Source organism: Marmota monax, unplaced genomic scaffold (genome assembly GCF_021218885.2).
Source record: "Marmota monax isolate L192 unplaced genomic scaffold, Marmota_monax_Labrador192_F-V1.1 WCK01_AAM20220418_F8-fsc00087, whole genome shotgun sequence".
In the NCBI taxonomy this organism is placed as follows: domain Eukaryota; kingdom Metazoa; phylum Chordata; class Mammalia; order Rodentia; family Sciuridae; genus Marmota; species Marmota monax.
The window spans coordinates 6,379,693-6,399,670 of NW_026693476.1; the positions used below are offsets into that span (position 1 = coordinate 6,379,693).

Here is a 19,978-nt window from a genome sequence, read left to right on the forward strand (position 1 = left end):
AAAATGCCATTATTCTTATATATTTAGCAAGTCTACAAATGGATCACTTATGAAAGAAATAATATTAATGTAGGGAGGGTAAATAAAATATTAAAACAAATTCAACAGAGGAATCAACTCACAATTGAGAATTTCTATGTTACTGAGGCTATTTTCCTTTCCACCCTCATTGTATAAAATCATGCACTACCTTTAAACTTTCCTGTTCACTCACCTGTAAGTATGGTCAGCTTCATTGGTTCTCTGTATTACTTTACTCTTCCTCATTTCTAAAACAACTACCAGAAAATTATAGTTGACATAATAATAGCATCATGAGACTACTATTGAGTATTAAAGTTAAGGTAAATTAATTAGAATGGTACATCAACATAGACCCAGTAGAATGGAAATATAAGTGAAAATTGAATCTTATTTGGGCATATTATATTTTCTTAATGAAATTTAGAAAGTTGAGAATAGAAAGGCACTATTTTTTATTTACTTATCATTCATTGAAGTAGGTTGTGTAGCTTTGTTCATGAAACAGCACAAGGAACTCTTAACTGCTGGTAAAGTAAAATATTGATTATCAGAAAGCTCTGTGAAAAAAATTTATGTTAAATCACTTAATCAAACAAGCCAGGAATACGTATTTTGCATGTCATTTGGCGATGGCACTAAATTCCATTTCCTGGGATTTATTCTTAAAGCTGGGTCTTTATCTGCAGACCTCCATGATATGTGCAACTTTGTTTATGCCCTTTTAAAGAATTTCAGTCTTGAGCCTTTGCTCAACTAAGAAAATCCAACTGAACTCATATTTAGCAAAGATTCGTCACGAAAAATCATCCACAAGATAAAGTGTCATACTTGAACAATTTATACATAAAACTACACTTAAGAGAGATGCCAGAAAGGTTGGTAATTAAGGGGTATTAACTGCCTTATGCTGGAGAAACCCTATTCTCAACCTCCAGCACCACCTTCTGTCTTATTTTAGGTAGTGAAAGGGCTAAGCAATCTGATAAACACTCTACTCCATCACATATGTTCAGTCGAAATACAGCAGGCCTTTTCCGGATCACAGTATAAATTAGGACAGTTACGAATGTTAGGTTTTATCTGTTTTATGGTGCTCTTACTTCTAACAAGCATTTATTATAAGCTTTCCAGTTGGGGAAAACTTTGAACAAATTCCTGATTTGGGGTAGAGAATGCTGTTCAAGCTGGGCATGGTGACACACACCTTAATCCCAGCTACTTGGGAGGCTAAGGTAGGAGGATTGCAAGTTCAAAGCCAGACTCACAATTTAGTGAGGCCCTATTTCTAAATAAAATACAAAAAAGGACTAGGGATGTAGTTCAATGGTTATGTGCCCTTGAGTTCAATCCCCACTACCAAAACAAAAAAAACACTACAGGGCTCGACAGTGGAATGAATATGACATATCTTTCTTATATACATGTGTAAATATACCACAGTGTATCTTACCATTGTGTACATCCATAAGACTAGGGTCCTAATTAGAATAAGATATATTCTGTGCTTGTATAGAATGGTTCAACTATCATTTCATGTATAACTAAAAAGAACCAATTTTTAAAAAAGTAAACTACAACAACAACTACTATAGGGCTGGAGATATAGCTATGTTGTAGTGTTTGCCCTCATGCTTGAGGCCTTGGATTCAATTCCCAGCATTACAGGGGTCCAGATTATAGAGCCATGTGTGCTGTTTGCCTATAATTGCAGCTATTTGGGAGGCTGAGGCAAGTCCTGCCTGGGCAACTTAGAGAGACCCTTTCTCTCTATGGTAGGGGCTCTTGCCCAAATGTGTGAAGCCCTGGGTTTAATCCCCAGTACCACAAAAACAAACAAAAGGCTATATCGTTTGCCAAACTTTAGTGTGGTTATCAAAGAACATTCACAATTATCTGAAAAAGCTATTTACTTCCCTTTTCAACTACATATCTGCTTAAGGTTGCTTTAGTTTGTTCAGGGGGCAGGTGTTGGGTATGAGAGTGAAGAATTTCTGTTGTTGGTGTGGCTGTTTTTGTGTGTGGTGCTGAATATGGAATCCAAAGCCTCAAGTATGCTGGACAACTCAGCCCTGAAAGTGAATTTTTACTTAGAACAATAAACCCAGGAAAAAAAGATAGCTTTATGAATTTCATGACACATCTTTAATATCTTGCTCCATGGATCTGCCCTCCCTTCCCTTTCTAATGCTTTAATGATGTATGATGACATACAGAAAGCTGTAGCTATTTAATGTGTACAACTTGAGCTGTTCAGAGATAAGTCTGCACTTTTGTAACCATCATCACTGTCTATGCCTTGTGCTTATCACCTCCACGTTTCCTCCCAATTTGTGTTTTTCCTTTTGTGTTAAAAAAATATATAGATAGATAGATAGATAGATATACACTCTTAGCAAACTAAGTATTTGGTATAATGTTGCCTGATTGTAGGCTCTTTGTTGTACAGTGTGTGCCCTTTGACGGTTACCTTCCTATTTCCCCCTCCATCCAGCTCCTGGCAATTACCATTTCACTCTCTGCTTCTTTGACTAATTTAGATGCACATATAAGTAAGATCATGCAGTATTTGTCTTTCTTGGTCTGGTTTATTTTACTTAGCAAGTGTCCTTTGGGTTTATCCATGTTGTCACAAATAGCAGGGTTTCCTTTCTTAAGGCTCAATAATATTCCACTGTATGTATATGCCACGTTTTCTTTATCTATTTCTCCATTGATGGACATTTAGGTTGCTTTCATTCTTGCCTTTTACTGACTAATGCTGCAAAGAACATGGAAGTGCAGATCTTTGAGATCCAGATTTCAGTTCTTTGGTGTATATATACCTGGAAGGTATGGTTTACTGACAATTTTTTTTTTTTCAGGAATTTCCATGTTTTCCATAGTGGCCACATGTCTTTTTTACTGTTTTTTGTTTTTACTTTTTTCCTGTTTTTGTTACCAGGATTTGAACCCAGTGGCGCTTAACTATTGAGTCGCATCTCCAGCCCTTTTAATTTTTTCTTTTGAAACAGGTTCTCACTAAGTTGCCTAGGGCCTGAAGTTTGGGATCTTTCTGCCTCCTGAATTGCTGAAATTACAGGCGTGCACCACTGTACCTGGCTGAGATCTGCTGTCTTAAAAAATATATATTTTTTTCTAGTTTATTAGTACAAAGGTTGAATCATATAAAAAACAGATTATTAACTAAAATATTGATTTTTTTTTTTTTTTTTAGAGAGATAAAAATGGGTTAAAAGCAAGAATTTATTTACACATATTCTGGAAGATAGACTTGAAATGCTTCTTAAAGCATTCTAGTTAGCAATTTGCTGATTTCTCTTGGAATGAGGAGAGTGTATTTTACTTGTAATATAGGTAGGTTTTCCCCGAATGACACAGATAGTTGGAGGTTTGCAGAGACAGGTTTATACTTTTTAAATGTTCTTCATATGCAGTTTGATCAAAACAATGCATTGCTTGAGTGTTAGGCTTAGTGGTTGTATTTTTACTGTGATGGGTGCTTTTTGTTTGATTTGAGGGAATAAACTTGGGGACCTGTGCATGCTAAGCACACATTTACCATTGAGCTATACACCCTAGCCTACTTATTTATTTTTTCCTTCCTTTTTCACTGTAATCAGTTTAATAGTGGAAAATAAGGCAAAAGAAGATAAGATTTACTAGTTCTTGAATCTTGGAGATTAATTTGGGGCAGGTGGTTCTGTAAGCTATGAAGCTGGATTAGGGCCAGTTGTAAAGAGCAGAAGGTTAGCTTCTTTAGCAGCAATAGCTGCAGTAAATCAGCCTTCTGGATTTGAATGTTTCTACGTGTAGCTGAAACTTAAAACCAGTTTAAACTTAGTAATAAATTCTTTTAAGATTATTGATTTTTAGATACTTCCTGCCTCTTTTTCGATCACAAACTGCCATTGTCATTTTAGGAAATGACAATGGCTCTGTTTTATGTGTTGATGGGAAAAGTATGGGTAATATAATATAAATATAATATAAATAATATAAACATAATGATTATTGTTTTTAAGGGCTTTTGTAGCTCTTCTGGAGTGGACTCAAGACTTGGCGGGTGTGGAGCATAACTTTGGCTTTTCATATTGGTTTACTAAGCATAATTCCAAAGACATATGAGAAAAGGAGAGACTTCAGAAACTCTGAAAGGGGATTCTTGCTACCATTATCATTGCTAAGAAAAATTAGGGTTATTATTCCATATCATCCTGTCTGATGCAATTTGAGCTTTTCTCATCACCCTATCATTTTTTCCTTAATCCCTCCCATCACTTATAGGCAACAATAGCTAAGCTGATAGGGAGGCTACTGTGTACATTGTAAGGATTAAAGTCTTAAATTAAAGTCCCTTTTAGCCTCTGAACATCTATATATAAAAAACGTATGTACTCCCTTTTCTTAATAGAGCTCCACATACTGGGCCAGGCATCCTGCTTGTACCTTATTTCTTTAATGAGCCTTTTTCTTTATAGCTGAGTTTTTTGCCAGTTTAAAAGGAATAATATCCTTAAATGATATTTCTGACTTCTTTTTTCCTGTTATGTACAATAAGAATTTTTAAGTTAACAGGAGCAGCCTTTTGTTAGATGGTAGTAGAACTGTATTGAATCAGTTTGGGGGTTTTATAAATGTTCTTTTTTTTTTTTCCAAAATTATTTTGCATACCCTTTATTTCTTACACTTCATATTTATTTTTGAATCATCTTAAAGCTTTATGCAGAAGTGCTAAATCTAATTTTGACATTATAGAATGAGGTATTATTAACATGATGAGGCGAGTCTTAGTGACTAAAAATTAGAACTGCTTAATTGGGACAAATCATAGCTGGCAGCTAAGCCCAAAGTTTAATCACGTCCAGCACGTATTAGCTGTTCCAGTCAGGACTTGATGTGTTAAACAGCTCTACCGTCTATGTGTGTGGGTGTTATTCTATGTAAATATTCTGAGATGAATTAATCTTTTTAGTAGTTCTTTGAAAAATTTCAAGTGTTCTCTTTTTTTCATATTTATATGTATAAGAAAAAACTCATAAAATTGGTGCCCAGAGGAATTCTGTTTAACATAATCTTAGAATCTAGGCTGCCTCTGTTAGTGGAATTGAGATGTTAAATAACATTTTTTATATTCAGTAGAAATTTTAGGAAACCTTGTAAATACTAGCTAAGTGAAATGCTTTTTTTTTTTTTTTTTTTTAGTTTTATTTTTTTTTAGTTGTAGATGGACACAATACCATTATTTTATTTATTTATTTTTATATGGTGGTGAGGATTGAACCCAGTGCCTCACACATGCAAAGTAAGCACTCCACCACTGAGCCACATACAACCCCAGCCCTAGAATAAGCATCTTTAACCTTTAAACTAGGTGATATTTTTAAGGGAATTCTTTCTCAGATCATTAGATTTAGATGGAATCTTAGCTGAAAATCGATTTTTCTAAAAATGGATGCCTGAGGTCTTCTGCTTTTCTACCTTGCCTTATCTGAAGGTTCTTCCCCAAATATAAAATAAAAATATAATTTTATATTTTATATCTCTTACTCATCTCATATCTTACTGTGTTTCACTGCCCCGTGCAATAAAAATCTCTAGGGCCCTAAAGGAAGGAAAAATTATAGAGGCATTGTTTTAGAGAGTCCTATGACAGAAATCCAAAGAGATTAGGTCAGAAATATTGAAGGGAGCATGAACTTATTTTGCATGGGCAAAAAATTCCTGCCTTCCCTGTTCTAAGTTCAAATTAGTTCTAGAAAAATGAGATGGTTATCACAGTGATGTGTAATTTAACACATCTATTTTAATTAAAATGAAATGTGATTTTTTTTGGGGGGGGGAACTAGTGATTGAATTCAGGGACACTCAACCACTGAGCCATATACCCAGCCCAGTTTTGTATTTTATTAAGAGACGGGGTCTCACTGAATTGCTTGGCACCACCCCATGGCTGAGGCTGACTTTGAACTTGCGATCCTCCTGCCTTCGCTTCCTGAGCTGCTGGGATTACAGGCGTGCGCCACTGCACCCAGCAAACATGATTTTGTTTGACAGAAATCTGTTCTACTTGGTTCAAGTTTGTCTTTGTTGTTACTACTGGGATTGAACCAGGTGCGCTTTACCACTGAACCACATCCTTAGTCTTCTGAGATAAGGTCTCACTAAGTTGCTGTTTCGCCTCCTGAGTTACGCAGATTACAGGTGTGTGCGGATTACAGGTGTGTGCTACCACACACACGGCTCTATTCCAGGTACCAGGAGTGAAACACATATTATTGCTGCACAGAAGGGTTTTTGTTTTGTTTTGTTTTTTTTAGGATACTTTATTATTGACATACTATTTTAATTTTATATTCTTCAGATATTTGGATTTGAGCTACATTTTGGAATTCATCTATACCTAAAATGCCACCAGCAGTTGGAGGACCAGTTGGATATACCCCCCCAGATGGAGGCTGGGGGTGGGCAGTGGTAATTGGAGCTTTCATTTCTATCGGCTTCTCTTATGCATTTCCCAAATCCATTACAGTCTTCTTTAAAGAAATTGAAAGTATATTCAATGCCACCACTAGTGAAGTATCATGGATATCTTCCATCATGTTGGCCGTCATGTATGCCGGAGGTAAGTATGCATAAAAACTTGTTTTTTTAAATAATTTTCATTAAGCAGCCAGTTTCTTTTGATAGCATTTTTAAAGTGTCTCAAGGTGTTTTGAAATGTTATTTCTTGAAGTTTTGTGTTTAGAGTCATGTTTTTCATTTCTGATAACATGTCAAATCTTACTCCATTTGTTTCACTATGGTTTTCTGAAATAGAAATAAGAAATTGTGAACAGCTGTGATCTGCCCCATTCAAGTATCATTGAGCTCAAAAGGTTTCATAAAAATTATATGTATGCAGCTTTTTTTTTTTAGATTATTGAAATGTAAACATATTTTTTAAAGGTGATATTGGAAGAATTAAACTAAAATAACCTGGTTAGAATAATTCAAAGTCTCAGGTAAAATCTCTTTTAATGATGTTAAAAAATCAAAAAACTAATAGAACTTTCCCTTGTTCCTTGTGATTTGCATCCCAAAATCATTTCATTTGTACTTTAAACTTGAGTTTTTATCATTTCTTTCCCTTCTGTTTTCTTTGGCATGTTATGAAAGCTATGTAGAGAGTAAATTGCTTACTTAATATTATTTAAAATACTGTTTGCTTGACTATGAGACATCAAATCACAGTTAAACATGTAAAAAAGTTAAACCTACCATAATAAAATATGTAGTTGCTTAGTTAGCAAGAATTCTAGAGCCAAGTGCTTTTGTTTATTGGGATTGACAGTGTGTCGTTTCTTTGTTTAGACAAAATTCTGTTATATCTTGTCATTGTTAGCAATTTATTGCCTCCAATTAAACTCACATGTAAATCTTTAATAGCCATTATAAAGATTCTAGGAGCTGGGGATGTATCTCAGTGGTAGAGTGCTTGCCTAGCATGTGAAAAGATTCTACACTTAACCTGCAAATAATTTAGCCTTTGGCTGCTAAACTGGTAGCAGATTGGACTAGTACTTACTGGGCTCCATGAGTATACTCAGCACTGAGCTATTTGTTATAATAAAGAACACTGGTCCTGATCTCTTCCTCTGAGAAATTTATAATTCTTTGGAGATAATAATATAAGCTTATGAAGCAGAAATATGTAGTAGAAATCATAATTAAGTTACACATTATTAAATTTTCACAGAAGAAATAGATAAAATGGTTGCCTTGGAGGAAGATAACCTGGGTGTCTAGGAACAAGAGTGGGAATACCTATTTTTTTCACCATGTAGCTTTTTCTGCTTTTTTACAATTTTAAGATAGGCCTGTTAGGTCTTTCACATACATTTTAAAAGAAACTAAGGGCTAAATTGTAGTACTTTTTTTTTTTTTAAGTTCAGAAACTTTGGACTTTGGACATTTGTAGTTTCTGAGCGCCTATAATTTACAGGCTTTGAACTCCAATCTGCCAGAGTTTCTAACCAGATTTTGAGTATGATGACTTGAAGAAATTGGCATAAGTATTATCCAGAGGCATTTCAGGTATTCATTGTATCTTTAAGCTGATTACAAATCAGAGGTTCACATGTTGCAATTCTAAACTACCAAAGAGCTTGGGAGCCACTTGTATTTTGCATCAAAAGTAAGTGATGTCACTTGTGCTAATTGCATGTGACACTTTCCTTTAGGGGAAACAGTTCCTTCTTTGTCCTCACCCAGTTAGTGAGATAACTAGCACATTTCTGAGTTTGTCTTATAGGCCTATAAACTACCGCTTTCTATTTTTAATTATAGCTAATTAGGGCCATCATTCCTTAAATAACTCTGAAGGACAAATTGCCTATCATGAGCTGTGTGGCAGAAGTTTTATTAAATGGTTTGTTGTTGTTTCTCTAAGTGATATGTCCCCTAAGAATTTTCATCTCACAGCTGTCATAATCCTTTTTTTTTTGGTTGTTGATGGACCTTTTTTAAATTTATTTATTTATATGTGGTGCTGAGAATTGAACCCAGTGCCTCTCACATGAGAGGCAAGTGCTCTACCACTGAGCTACAACCCCAGCCCTGTCATAATCCTTTATCTTGGGCACTAAGACTACACTCTAAATGGTAGTATGATTTCAGCTGTGAGTGATCGTCTTGTTTTTAGTGCTTTGGGTAAGAGATAGGTACCGATAGTTATTAAGAATGTAAGTATATTATTAGGAGATTATCTTAGTTGCCTACTTTTTGTTTTTCCTTTTTTTAATATGAAAGCTTCAATTTACATATTTTCAGTACCACAATAAATTTCTTTTTGTGGGGGAATTGAACTCAGGAACACTCGACCACTGAGCCACATTTTCAGCTGTATTTTTTTATTTTATTTAGAGACAGGGTCTCACTGAGTTGTTTAGCACCTCGCTTTTGCTGAGGCTGGTTTTGAACTTAATCCTCCTGTCTCAACCTCCCAAGCTGCTGGAATTATAGGCACCACCTCACCTGTCTCACAATGAATATCTTAATACTCTGGTTTGGAATTTTGAATGCAAAATTTACAGTATTAACTTATACCTCATAGACTCAACAGTATAGCAATATTAATCTTTGTAATTCTGACTATACAAAGATCTCATTACTGATTTATATGGAACCATTTTGCAAACATTCTTTCAGTGTTCAGTTTTTCAGTCTCACGCAAGCTATAACTTCAGATTATTTTCAAATTACCTGGGACCTAATATTTTCATTAAGTGACTGTTAGTCTTTTCAGGTATCTGTTAAGAGTCTGTTCCTCATAGATGGTTACTTCTAGCTGCATGTTCCCATGACAGAAGGGAAGACAAGCACCCTCAGGCCTCTTTTACAAGGACACTGGTTCCATTCATAAGGCTCTGCCCTCATGACCTAATTATTTCTTAAAGGCCCTATCTCTTAATACTGCTCCTTTAGGGGTTAGGTTTCCTTAGGTTTGAGGGGACACCAACATTCAGACTATAGCAGTGACTTAGAAGGTATCAGTGGAAATTGTTTTGTACACACTCTGGGTGGAGCCTTTTGGGCAGCTAGTCCTTGACTCAGCCACTTACTTAGACTTGGTCCTCTGAGACACAAGGATAATCAAGTCTTGATTCCCTCTCATTATGCATACATATGTCTGTGTCAGATGATTAGAGAGTGCGTGCAAACAAGTGCACAAAAGCATAAGCATGTGCACTAATGTTATCATTATCACTACCAATATTTGTTGAAGAAGACCTACTAAACACTTCACATGTGAATTCGTTTTTATTCTTTTCAACAACCCTAAAAGGTAAATTCATAATAACCTCAAGGTGTGAGGCCCAGGGTTCAATCTCCAGTACTGCAAATAATTAATAATAAAAAATAGTAACAATTACCACCACTACCTCTGGGGAACAAAGAGAAGAAAGTGATGGAGCCATAATTTGAATTAGGATTCCCTTGGATCAGAGCTTGTCCTTTTAATATTAGTATACCATGTGGCAACTCTGAATAATAAATACTAGCATATATTATCAGTGTATTCTGAATATGTAGAGTCAGTTTATGATTTTTAAAATAAACATATTGTCTTCTAGGGGAGCTAAGTATAGAAAGAAACACAGTAAGGTCAGAATGTGCTGTGCTAATAGAAATGTGGTTTGTGTCTTCTGCAGTATAACTTTGTTCCAAAACTACACAGTACTGTAGTAGGATAGTGGGGATAGGTTAGATGTGAAACTCGGCTCTCACTAGCTTTGTGACTTTGCAAGTTCTAGTATTGGTTCTTTTCTTGTATCTTCTTCCCTACTGAGGCATTGCATTGAGCCTTTTCCATTTGCAGTCATCTACCTTAACCAGATAGACTGATGTGTCCTGTAAACCTAGTTATCATTTCCATAATCCATATGCATGACATATGACACAAGTAGTTTTATAAATATGAATAAATGAAATTCAATCTATGTTACTCCATTTTGTAAAAAAAAATCTACTAATGTTGTTAGTTTTTTCCCCCCTTTTTTTGTTTTCCCTCTACATCAGACAAGTACTGTGCCAACATCATGACTGATGAAAGAGGCACATCTCACACAATGGTGTGAAAATCCAATCATCATGATAATGAATCTCAAAAGGATAAAAATATATTTAGTAAAACTAAAGGCTGAGGCAAAGAGGATTTTGAGTTCAAAGCCAGCCTCAGCAACTTTAGCGAGTCCGTAAGCAACCTATCTCTAAATAAAATGCAAAAAAGGGTCAGGGATATGGCTCAGTGGTTGAGTGCCTCTGAGTTCGATCCCCAGTACCACCAAAAAAAGGAAAAAGGGGGGGGGGGCAAATTGTACTTGCTCATAGCAAGTGAGAGGCCATATTTTCTGTATTTGAAAATTTATACATAAAATTCTTTTTCTGATTATTTTTCATGTGGTTCTTTCCCGTTCAAGTAAAACTAATCATCTTCGTACGTTTAGCTGAGAATTTAATCTGGTTACCCAAATAACCTTTCATTTCATACACCGCCTTTTTTTGGTACTGAGGAGTGAATCCAGGGGTGGGTGCTTTCTCACTGAGCTGCTTAGGGCCTCCATAAGTTGCTGAGGTTGGCTTTGAAGTCGCCATTCTCCTGCCTTAGCCTTCTGAGCTGCAGTGTTATAGGTGCATAACACCACACCTGGCCCTTTTTTGTTTTGGAGTCTCATTACAACTACTTTTATAAAATTGATTATTATCTAACTTGATCTTCTACAAGCTTTTTTTCACAGTATTGAAACATAGTAATTGAAAAATAAAAGATGTATTCAGTTCAATACCTGAGACATCTAGATGTAACTGAGATTTTTTTTTTTTTTTTTTTAAATTTTTTATTGTGGGTTGTTCAAAACATTACAAATTTCTTGACATATGAGAATTTTTTTTTTTAATGACCTACTTGGAAAACTTAAACTTAAAAAAAATTATTATGTATTATTGTCTGTTTTTTTTTCTTTGTGACACAAGCCACATTGGTTGTAATGTATAAATAATGCACTAAAATTAGAAACCTACTCAGATGTGTTCTTACATCTCATCATATCAGAATGCCTGCCCAAAAATTGAAACTAGAGCAAACTTACTATACATAGGTTGATCATCCTGCGTGCATCAAGTTCCCTGTGAACATTCATTAACAAGGTATTCCCAATGCCTTAAAAGAAAAAAATTAATGATGGACTGGGATCTTTTGTATTTTATTAAATCTTGAAATGTCTTTATTTTCTAGCACACATATATATGACTCACAGATAATAATAGAAAGATTCTTATCATTGCCATTTTAGAGGACTTGTTCTTTATTGTTATTCATGCCTTGTGTAGATATGAGGGAATATGGTTCCTATATATTAAATTTTTTGTTCTCCCCCAGGTCCCATCAGCAGTATCCTGGTGAATAAGTACGGCAGCCGTCCAGTCATGATTATTGGTGGCTGCTTGTCTGGCTGTGGCTTGATTGCAGCTTCTTTCTGTAACACTGTATCGGAACTTTACTTGTGTATTGGCGTCATTGGAGGTGAAGTATTATTCATTTTTGAGTGTTAATTTTTTGCTGGTCGTTTAGTACTCATTTGCGTTCAACTTTCAGATCTCTTGAATGACAATTTCTTTCCTTAGAGAAATGATTCAAGTTGTACTAGAAAAGCAAACATTTTAAATAAATTGCTTGCATATAATAGGCATTTATTCTTTGTCCATTGACTTGAGTGGTGATTCCATCCCTTCTTAAAATTACACAGTGGTTAGGGTTAGGGTTATGTGCCCTTGCATATTCTGTTGAGGGTGGTCATTGGTTAATCTCTCTCCTTACGTCTTCTTCCCAAGGAGAATAGACCCTTATTGGAATAGGACAGTATTTTAGACAAAAAGCAGGAATTATAACAATGTTCAAGTAATACCTCGGAAGAGTAAGAGAAACAATAATTCCCCCCTCCTTTTTATTAGTCACCAAAGTAAGGTTATGAACCACTGAGTATAGTGAATAAAGATTGCACATTATGTCTCAATCCAAAAAATATTACTATTAACAATTTGTTTGTGCTTCCATACTTTTATGTGTACAAACCCAACCTCTTTTTAGTACCAAAAAATTAAATTTTGTAGGCATCACCAGTTTGGATTTCTTTTTTTGTTTGTTTTGTTTTTTGTTTTTAGTTGAAGTAGGACACAGTACCTTTCTTTTCTTTTTTTATGTGGTGCTAAGGGTCGAACCCAGCGCCTCACAAGTGCTAGGCGAGCGCTCTACCGCTGAGCCACAACCCCAGCCCCATCACCAGTTTTTTTTCACTTAGCAATGTATCATGAATATGTTGCCCTGTCAATAAGTATTCTGATACATAACAAATTTAATGTATTATTCCATTGAATAGACATAATTTTATTTAACTAATCTCTTGGTTGTTGATTATGAAAGGTTTGGTTTTTTGTTTGTTACTGGGGATTGAACCCCCAGAAGTGCTTAACCACTGAGTCACATCCCGAGGCGCGCGCACGCGCACACACACACACACACACCCGTCCCCACTTTTTAAAAAATTTTGAAGCAGTATCTCATTAAATTGCTTAGGGCCCCATTAAGTTGCTGAAACTGGCCTTGGACTTCATGAGCCTCCTGCCTCAAGCCTTCCAGAATGCTGGGATCACAGGCATGTGTCACCATGCCTGCCTATTAAGGGTTTTTAAGGGAAACTGCAGTGTGTCTTTTATTTTCTCAGTTTCTTTTGCTGGGTATCTTGTGCATGCTGGGCAAACATTTTACCACTGAGCTACATTCCCTTCCTTCTATGTGTGTTATTTAAATACATATATGCTAAACTGTCCTCCAGAAAAGGGTGAATAAGAGTCCTGCCACAGTATGAGAGAGGATGTACTTGCCAACAATGGGGTATCCTTTTTTTTGTTTGTTTGTTTGTTTCATCATTTCTAATTCAATAGGTAATGAGTACCTTCAGATTGTAATTTGTCTCTGCATATTAGGAAAGTAAGGGGTAATCTAGAAAATGTTTTTTCATTTTGTGTCTAGGTCTTTTGAGTATAATTTTTTAACATGTTTTTTGACAACTGTTATAAATTCATTTTCTTACTGATATAAGAATAATGGGACTGGGAATGTAGCTCAGTAGTTGAGTGCTTGCCTGAAGTACTGGGTATTGAGCCCAGGGAGAGTCTGTCATTGAGCTACATTCCTAGCCATTTTTATTTTTTGTACTAGATATTGAACTCAGGGCACTCAACCACTGAGCCACATCCCCATCCCTAATTGTATTTTATTTAGAGGCAGGATCTCCCTGAGTTGCTTAACACCTTGCTTTTGCTGAGGCTGGCTTTGAAATCACAATTCTCCTGCCTCAGCCTCCCAGCCACTGGGATTACAGGTGTGTACCACCATGCCCAGCTTATTTTTTATTTTGAAATAGTATTACTTGTTGTTCGGGCTGTTGCACAGCCAGTAAGTAGTGATGCTGAGATTTGAATTCTCTAGTTCACTTTTGAATTCACACTTTAAACCACTATAGAGTGTAGCCAATAATGAGATTCTTTTGTCCCTTTCTATTACTTATACCTCCTATTTTAGTTTCTTTGTCTGGTTAAGTAATATTGGAGATATTTCTGATATTTATTATAGGTAATTTTGCCCCTTTCCCTTAGGTCTTGGGCTTGCTTTCAACTTGAATCCTGCTTTGACGATGATTGGCAAGTATTTCTACAAGAAGCGACCATTGGCAAATGGACTGGCTATGGCTGGCAGCCCTGTGTTCCTCTCTACTCTGGCCCCCCTCAATCAGGCTTTCTTTGGTATCTTTGGCTGGAGAGGAAGCTTCCTAATTCTTGGGGGCCTCCTATTAAATTGCTGTGTAGCTGGATCCTTGATGCGACCCATAGGGCCAAAGCCAACAAAGAAAGAAAATGTTAGGTCCAAAGAATCCCTTCAAGAAGCTGGAAAATCTGATGCAAAGAATGTAGGTGATGCAAATACAGATCTTATTGGAGGAAACCGCAAAAAGGAAAAACGTTCACATATTCAAAAAATTAACCAGTTCCTGGACTTGTCCCTGTTCACACACAGAGGCTTTTTGCTGTATCTCTCTGGAAATGTGATCATGTTTTTTGGACTCTTTACACCTTTGGTTTTTCTTAGTAATTATGGCAAGAGTAAGCATTATTCTAATGAGAAGTCAGCCTTCCTTCTTTCCATTCTGGCTTTTGTTGACATGGTAGCCAGACCTTCTATGGGACTGGTAGCCAACACAAAGTGGATAAGACCGCGAGTCCAATATTTCTTTGCTGCTTCTGTTATTGCAAATGGAGCATGTCATTTGTTAGCACCTTTATCCGCCAGCACCTATGTTGGGTTCTGTATCTATGCGGGATTCTTTGGATTTGCCTTTGGGTGGCTCAGCTCTGTATTGTTTGAAACACTGATGGACCTCGTTGGACCACAGAGGTTCTCCAGCGCTGTGGGATTGGTGACCATTGTGGAATGCTGTCCTGTCCTCCTGGGGCCACCACTGTTAGGTATAGTATGTTTTCCTACCTCTATGATTCTGCTATCCAAAAACAACATGTGAGGCACTGGGTTCAATCCTCAGCACCACATAAAAATAAATAAAATAAAGTTATCATGTTCTTTTACAACTGAAAAAGAAATTCAAAATATAGGTGTACAGGATTGGGACAGTGATAGAAAACATTAGTGAGCTGTTTGACAAAGAGCAGGTGTTTCTCATTTCTGTGCTCTCAGTGCTGGCACACAACTTGACAAAGCATAATTGCTGATACACAGAGTCAAATAAAATGGAACCATCAGCTGTACAAGAAGATCAGGTTTTTTTGTTGTTGTTTTACAGTTTTTATCCACATTGACTAGATTTTTGAACAAGGTAACAGGGACGTGGGTTACCAAAGTATCGAGCTTGTTTGGTGAATCTTCGTCCTCATGTTTTCTGGATGATTGCACTTGAATGTGATATGGGACATTCCTTGTTCCTCTAGCCCAGGCAGCTTTGAGCCTAGTATCAGTGCGCCTATCTGGAGTTCCCATTTCCTTCATCATGGCAGATTTCCAGATGTTGTGAATGTGGGTGGTGTATTCCCAGGTCATGACCTCATTGATAGCAGAACAGCCCCTCCTCTTGCTACCCTTCTTTGTGGGAGCCATTCTGCCAGGCCCAAGATGGAAAGGAAGGGCACGAAGGATTGTGGGAGCAGGATCAGATATTTTAAAAGAATATTTTAAAAATTTTCTATCACTAAAACTAACAACACATTCTTTGTAGGAGAACGATTCCACCTTTAAAAGTACTTTGGAGATTTTTGTTGTTGTTTTGTGTTTTGTACTTGGGGTTTAACCCAGGGGTGCTCAGTTACATCTCTACCCCTTTTTATTTGAGACAGGATCTAAGTTGCCAAGGGTGGGCTTGAATTTGTAATCCTCCTGCTTTAGCTGGAATTATAGGCATGCACCACCATTCTCGGCTCCAGGAATTTTACTTATTTACTTACTTACTTATTTATTTGTGGTGCTGAGGATTGAACCCAGGGCCTTGTACATGGGAGGCAAGCACTCTACCAACTGAGCTATATCCCCAGCCCTCAGGGAATTTTATTTTAATGCTGGAATTTATTCCAGTAGAAATAATGTAATAATAGCTGTTGTGTAAGTTTACAGTGGTGCCAACACTAAAGTTGTATGTATCTGTTGCATCTCACAAGGCTGTGAGGTAGGACTATTTTAATCCCCATTTCATAAGTGAAGATATAGAAGCTTGAAAATGTAAAATAATTTGGCCAAGATTATATAGCTTGTAAGTCAGTGTGTAATTTGGGAACTATTCCCTGAGGTTACTAAATACTTCATCTTGTAAATTAATAGCTCCATAGATAACACAAAGTAAGAAAGTAATGTGAACCTCTTTTGGATATGATACATACTTTTGGAATTTCGTTTTGGGGAGTGAACAAAAGTCGACAGCTATCATTTTGGTTTTTTTCTTTGATAATGGGGATGGAACCAAGGATGCTTTACCACTAAATGACATCCCCGGTCATCTTTATTTATTTATTTTCGAGAGAGGGACTTGCTAAGTTGCTGAGGCTGGTATTGAACTTGCAATCCTATCTCTGTTCCCACTTGGCTGGGATTATGCCGCCATGCCTGGCTACAATTGTCTTTTCATAAGGCTCTCTTCCTCCACTCTCTTCCCAATGAGTTTACAAATTCTGTCAAATTTCATCTCCTTAATCTCTTTCTAATGCTCATTTTTCTCCATCACAACTACCACCCTTAACCAAACTCCTGTTTCCTATTCCTCCTGATCCTAATGGTAAAATCCTAACTGGTCCTCCTGTAGAAACACCAAGTTAAATGGATTTCTTTACTATCAGACTTCACAAAGCCTTGAAGATAAAAGGAAGGGATATGCCACCCCAAATTCTTTTGACCTTTGAAACATTCGGCTCACTGTTGCACAATAGACCCAGGGGTCAGAATTCCCAGATTAAAGCCAAATGGTTGCATTTATTAGTTTTATGACCTTGGATAAGTTACTTATGTCTCTGTACTTCAGTTTTTGTATCTATACAATGAGGATGACCATGGAATGTGCCTGTCAAAATGAAGTGCTTAGAATGGTGGCTAAGTATTGCTGTTAGTTTAGTTACCAGCACAGGGCAAGTGTTCACAGGACGCTCTTTGGGAAGTTCTGCTAGAGAAAGAGCATTGGCCTCTTGTAACTGGAATAGCTTTGTGTCCTCAGACAAGAGTCCCAGACCTCTTCTGAGCAACACTTTTTCCATTATGTATTGAGGGGTTTGATTGCAGATTGATCTCCAGGTCTTTGCTAACTCAAATTTGCCCGAGAATTGATGATTTTTCAAGTTGCCAAAAATAACAATATACAAGGTGACTCTAAATAGATAATTTTTAGAAATTCCTTTTTATACTGATTTGTCATTTGTGGGCTTGTAGAAGATTGGATCAACATCTTTTTTTTTCTGACAGGATCCTTAATACTTTGTTTTTACCCTCATTGCTTTCTTTCTTTTTTATCTCTCTAGGTCGTCTCAATGACTTGTATGGAGACTACAAATACACATACTGGTCATGTGGTGTGATCCTAATTTTTGCTGGTATCTATCTCTTCATTGGCATGGGAATCAATTATCGACTTTTGGCAAAAGAACAGAAATCAGATGAGAAGCAGAAAAAGGAAGGTAAAGAGGAGGAGACCAGAATGGATGTTGGTGATAATCCAAAAGAAGTTACTAAAGCAGCAGAATCTCCAAAGCCAAAACACACAGGAGACCCCAAAGAGGAAGAGAGTCCAGTCTGAACCAAAGAGGCTAGAGCGTAAATGGAGCAGTTGGTGACCCAAGACTTCTGAAAATACTCTACTGGCCTGTAGTCTATCAGTGGTGCTCAATACAGACAGTGAACATTTGTGTGGAAAACATACCAGTGTTCATGATGGAGTTTTTGTTTCACTCCTTACCAATAGCCTGAATTGAAAATATCATATGCTGTGGGGAGGGAGTGGTTGGCAAAGTGTGTGGAAAGAAGTAGCGTTTTTTTGTCTTGTTTTATTTTAATCTTAGCTTTTAATAGTGTCAAAAAGATTATAACATGTGCCTTAAGTTTTAGTCTTTAGAGAGCCTTAACTTTTTAAACCATTCTGCTGAATTCATCTATTTTAAGTGTCACATTAAAAGAAAATAACAACTAACTTGTTTGAGGCAACTCTGAAACTTAATTTTGCTTCATTGTTATTTGTAATGTATTGTCAGACATTGTTATTGGAACACTTATGAACAGAAATGTTGGTTCGAAGTTGGAGGTTTTATAAAATGCTGACTAAAATATTTTTCTAGCATCAGTAGTTGCCTGGCATATGTTTGTGCCTGTTAGCTATATGTTTAGAAAATTTAAAGCATAAAACTTAAGAAACATCTTGACAGTCCTAGCCACGTAGTATTTGTCAACATCTCTCGGGTACCTTTTCCAGGATTCTTATTAGAAACTAAGTGGGGTTTTTTTTTTGTTGTTGTTGTTGTTCCTTTTGTTTGTTGGTGTTTTTCACTAAATTACTGTTCTCCCCTATTCAAAAACATTTTGAGTGGTTATAGATCATTGTCTTTTTTGAAGTCACTGGGTATTATTTTTCTCACTTTAAAAGTATTAAAGTCTAGAAAACTTTATAGTCATGGCTCCTAAGTAAATGCAACACATGTAATTAAATATAGACAGATAGTTTAAGCATCAGCTATATTCACCTTTGGTTTTTCTAAAACCTCAGTTATACTATGAGACTATTGGAATCTTTGTGTCTGTTGGCTTTGTTGTGTTGTTGGTTGCTGCTTTCTTGTTTTTGTCTAGGTGGTCCTGGGGATTGAACCCAGGGCTTTCAAGAATGCTAAGCATATGCCCTACCACTGAGCTGTCCCCCTTCAGTCTCCTGGAATTTTTCCCCTTTGATTTTTGGTGATTCAGTTTATATTTGCTTCTAGTTAGGGCTGTGTTATTCAGTATAGATAAATGTTTGTATGTCATGTTTTGTTTTACATTTTTTTCAGTGTTTGCAAATTCAAGGGGGCCAGAAAAATTTGGACCTAGGCAAACCTATAAAGATGGGGAGGGAAGTTGTAAAGTATGCTTAGTTTCAGTAAATCCTCTTTTTCTGAGTGGGCTTAAGAAGAAAATTATGACATGCTTAGAATTAATGGGCACATTCTTATATCCACATGAAACTCAAGTTTTGTGACCCTTTTTACTTACCTGAAATGTGGAGAATGGTTCTGGTATAAGGGTAGGAGGGGAGGTGGACAGATTGGAACTAAATATTTTTTATTTTTTAACCTAATATCTTCTAAATTAAGGCAGAAAGACAAATATATTCAGTGAATTATTCAATGCATTTAAAATACCACTGTAATTGATAAGTGAAAGTATAGATTCAAAACCTTGTATAAGAGACTGGCTTTTGCAAATAAAACATTTATTTTTAGAAAATATTTCTTCCTCCAAATGTTTATTTTGTTGAAGAAAATATTGCGGTGTCTTCATTTTCATTATCAAGTTTCAGTTTGGCCTTTGCTAATATTAAACCACCCAGTTTATGTGCCTTAATTTTGTGTATATAGCTTATTTTGTGTTGATTTTTCACCTTTCCTCTTTGCTTTAAGACAAGCAGGAGGGGAATTTGAAACCTCCTTTCCTAAATTGAGAGCATCCAGAGCAGTTAGCGTTAAGGACACAATGAGAAACTCCCTTTATATGAGTGTTATGGCAGAGAGGAAGGAATTTGAGGGAAGAAGCCTGCTGAGAGTATTGGCAGACTGAGCCTGTTTGGACACTAAACCCATGTTTAACCTCTGTGTACCTCTTTTCCCTTCTATAAAAATGAAGACAACTATT

General features: G+C 36.4%; 2 protein-coding genes and 1 non-coding gene across 3 annotated transcripts in view; 1 reads left to right on the plus strand and 2 right to left on the minus strand.

Annotated features, from left to right (window-relative positions):
- Nucleotides 1–19,575, plus strand: part of Slc16a1 (solute carrier family 16 member 1) — a 33,011-nt gene extending 13,436 nt beyond the window's left edge. The window contains exons 2-5 of the mRNA XM_046458205.2: nt 6,386–6,646; nt 11,942–12,085; nt 14,218–15,084; nt 17,626–19,575. Coding sequence (XP_046314161.1) covers nt 6,430–6,646; nt 11,942–12,085; nt 14,218–15,084; nt 17,626–17,900 — 1,503 coding nt within the window. The 5' untranslated portion in view covers nt 6,386–6,429 and the 3' untranslated portion in view covers nt 17,901–19,575. The remainder of the gene's footprint in view (nt 1–6,385; nt 6,647–11,941; nt 12,086–14,217; nt 15,085–17,625) is intronic.
- Nucleotides 10,576–10,676, minus strand: LOC124102063 (small nucleolar RNA U13). Its single transcript, XR_006854794.1, has one exon. It is a non-coding gene; the product is annotated as a small nucleolar RNA U13 (small nucleolar RNA).
- On the minus strand, nt 11,844–17,671 carry LOC124101966 (large ribosomal subunit protein eL31-like). The gene has a single exon (XM_058583605.1). It carries the CDS (start codon nt 15,725–15,727, stop codon nt 15,293–15,295), a length of 435 nt encoding a protein of 144 aa, XP_058439588.1. The 5' UTR covers nt 15,728–17,671; the 3' UTR covers nt 11,844–15,292.
- Nucleotides 19,576–19,978: the final 403 nt, after the last annotated feature.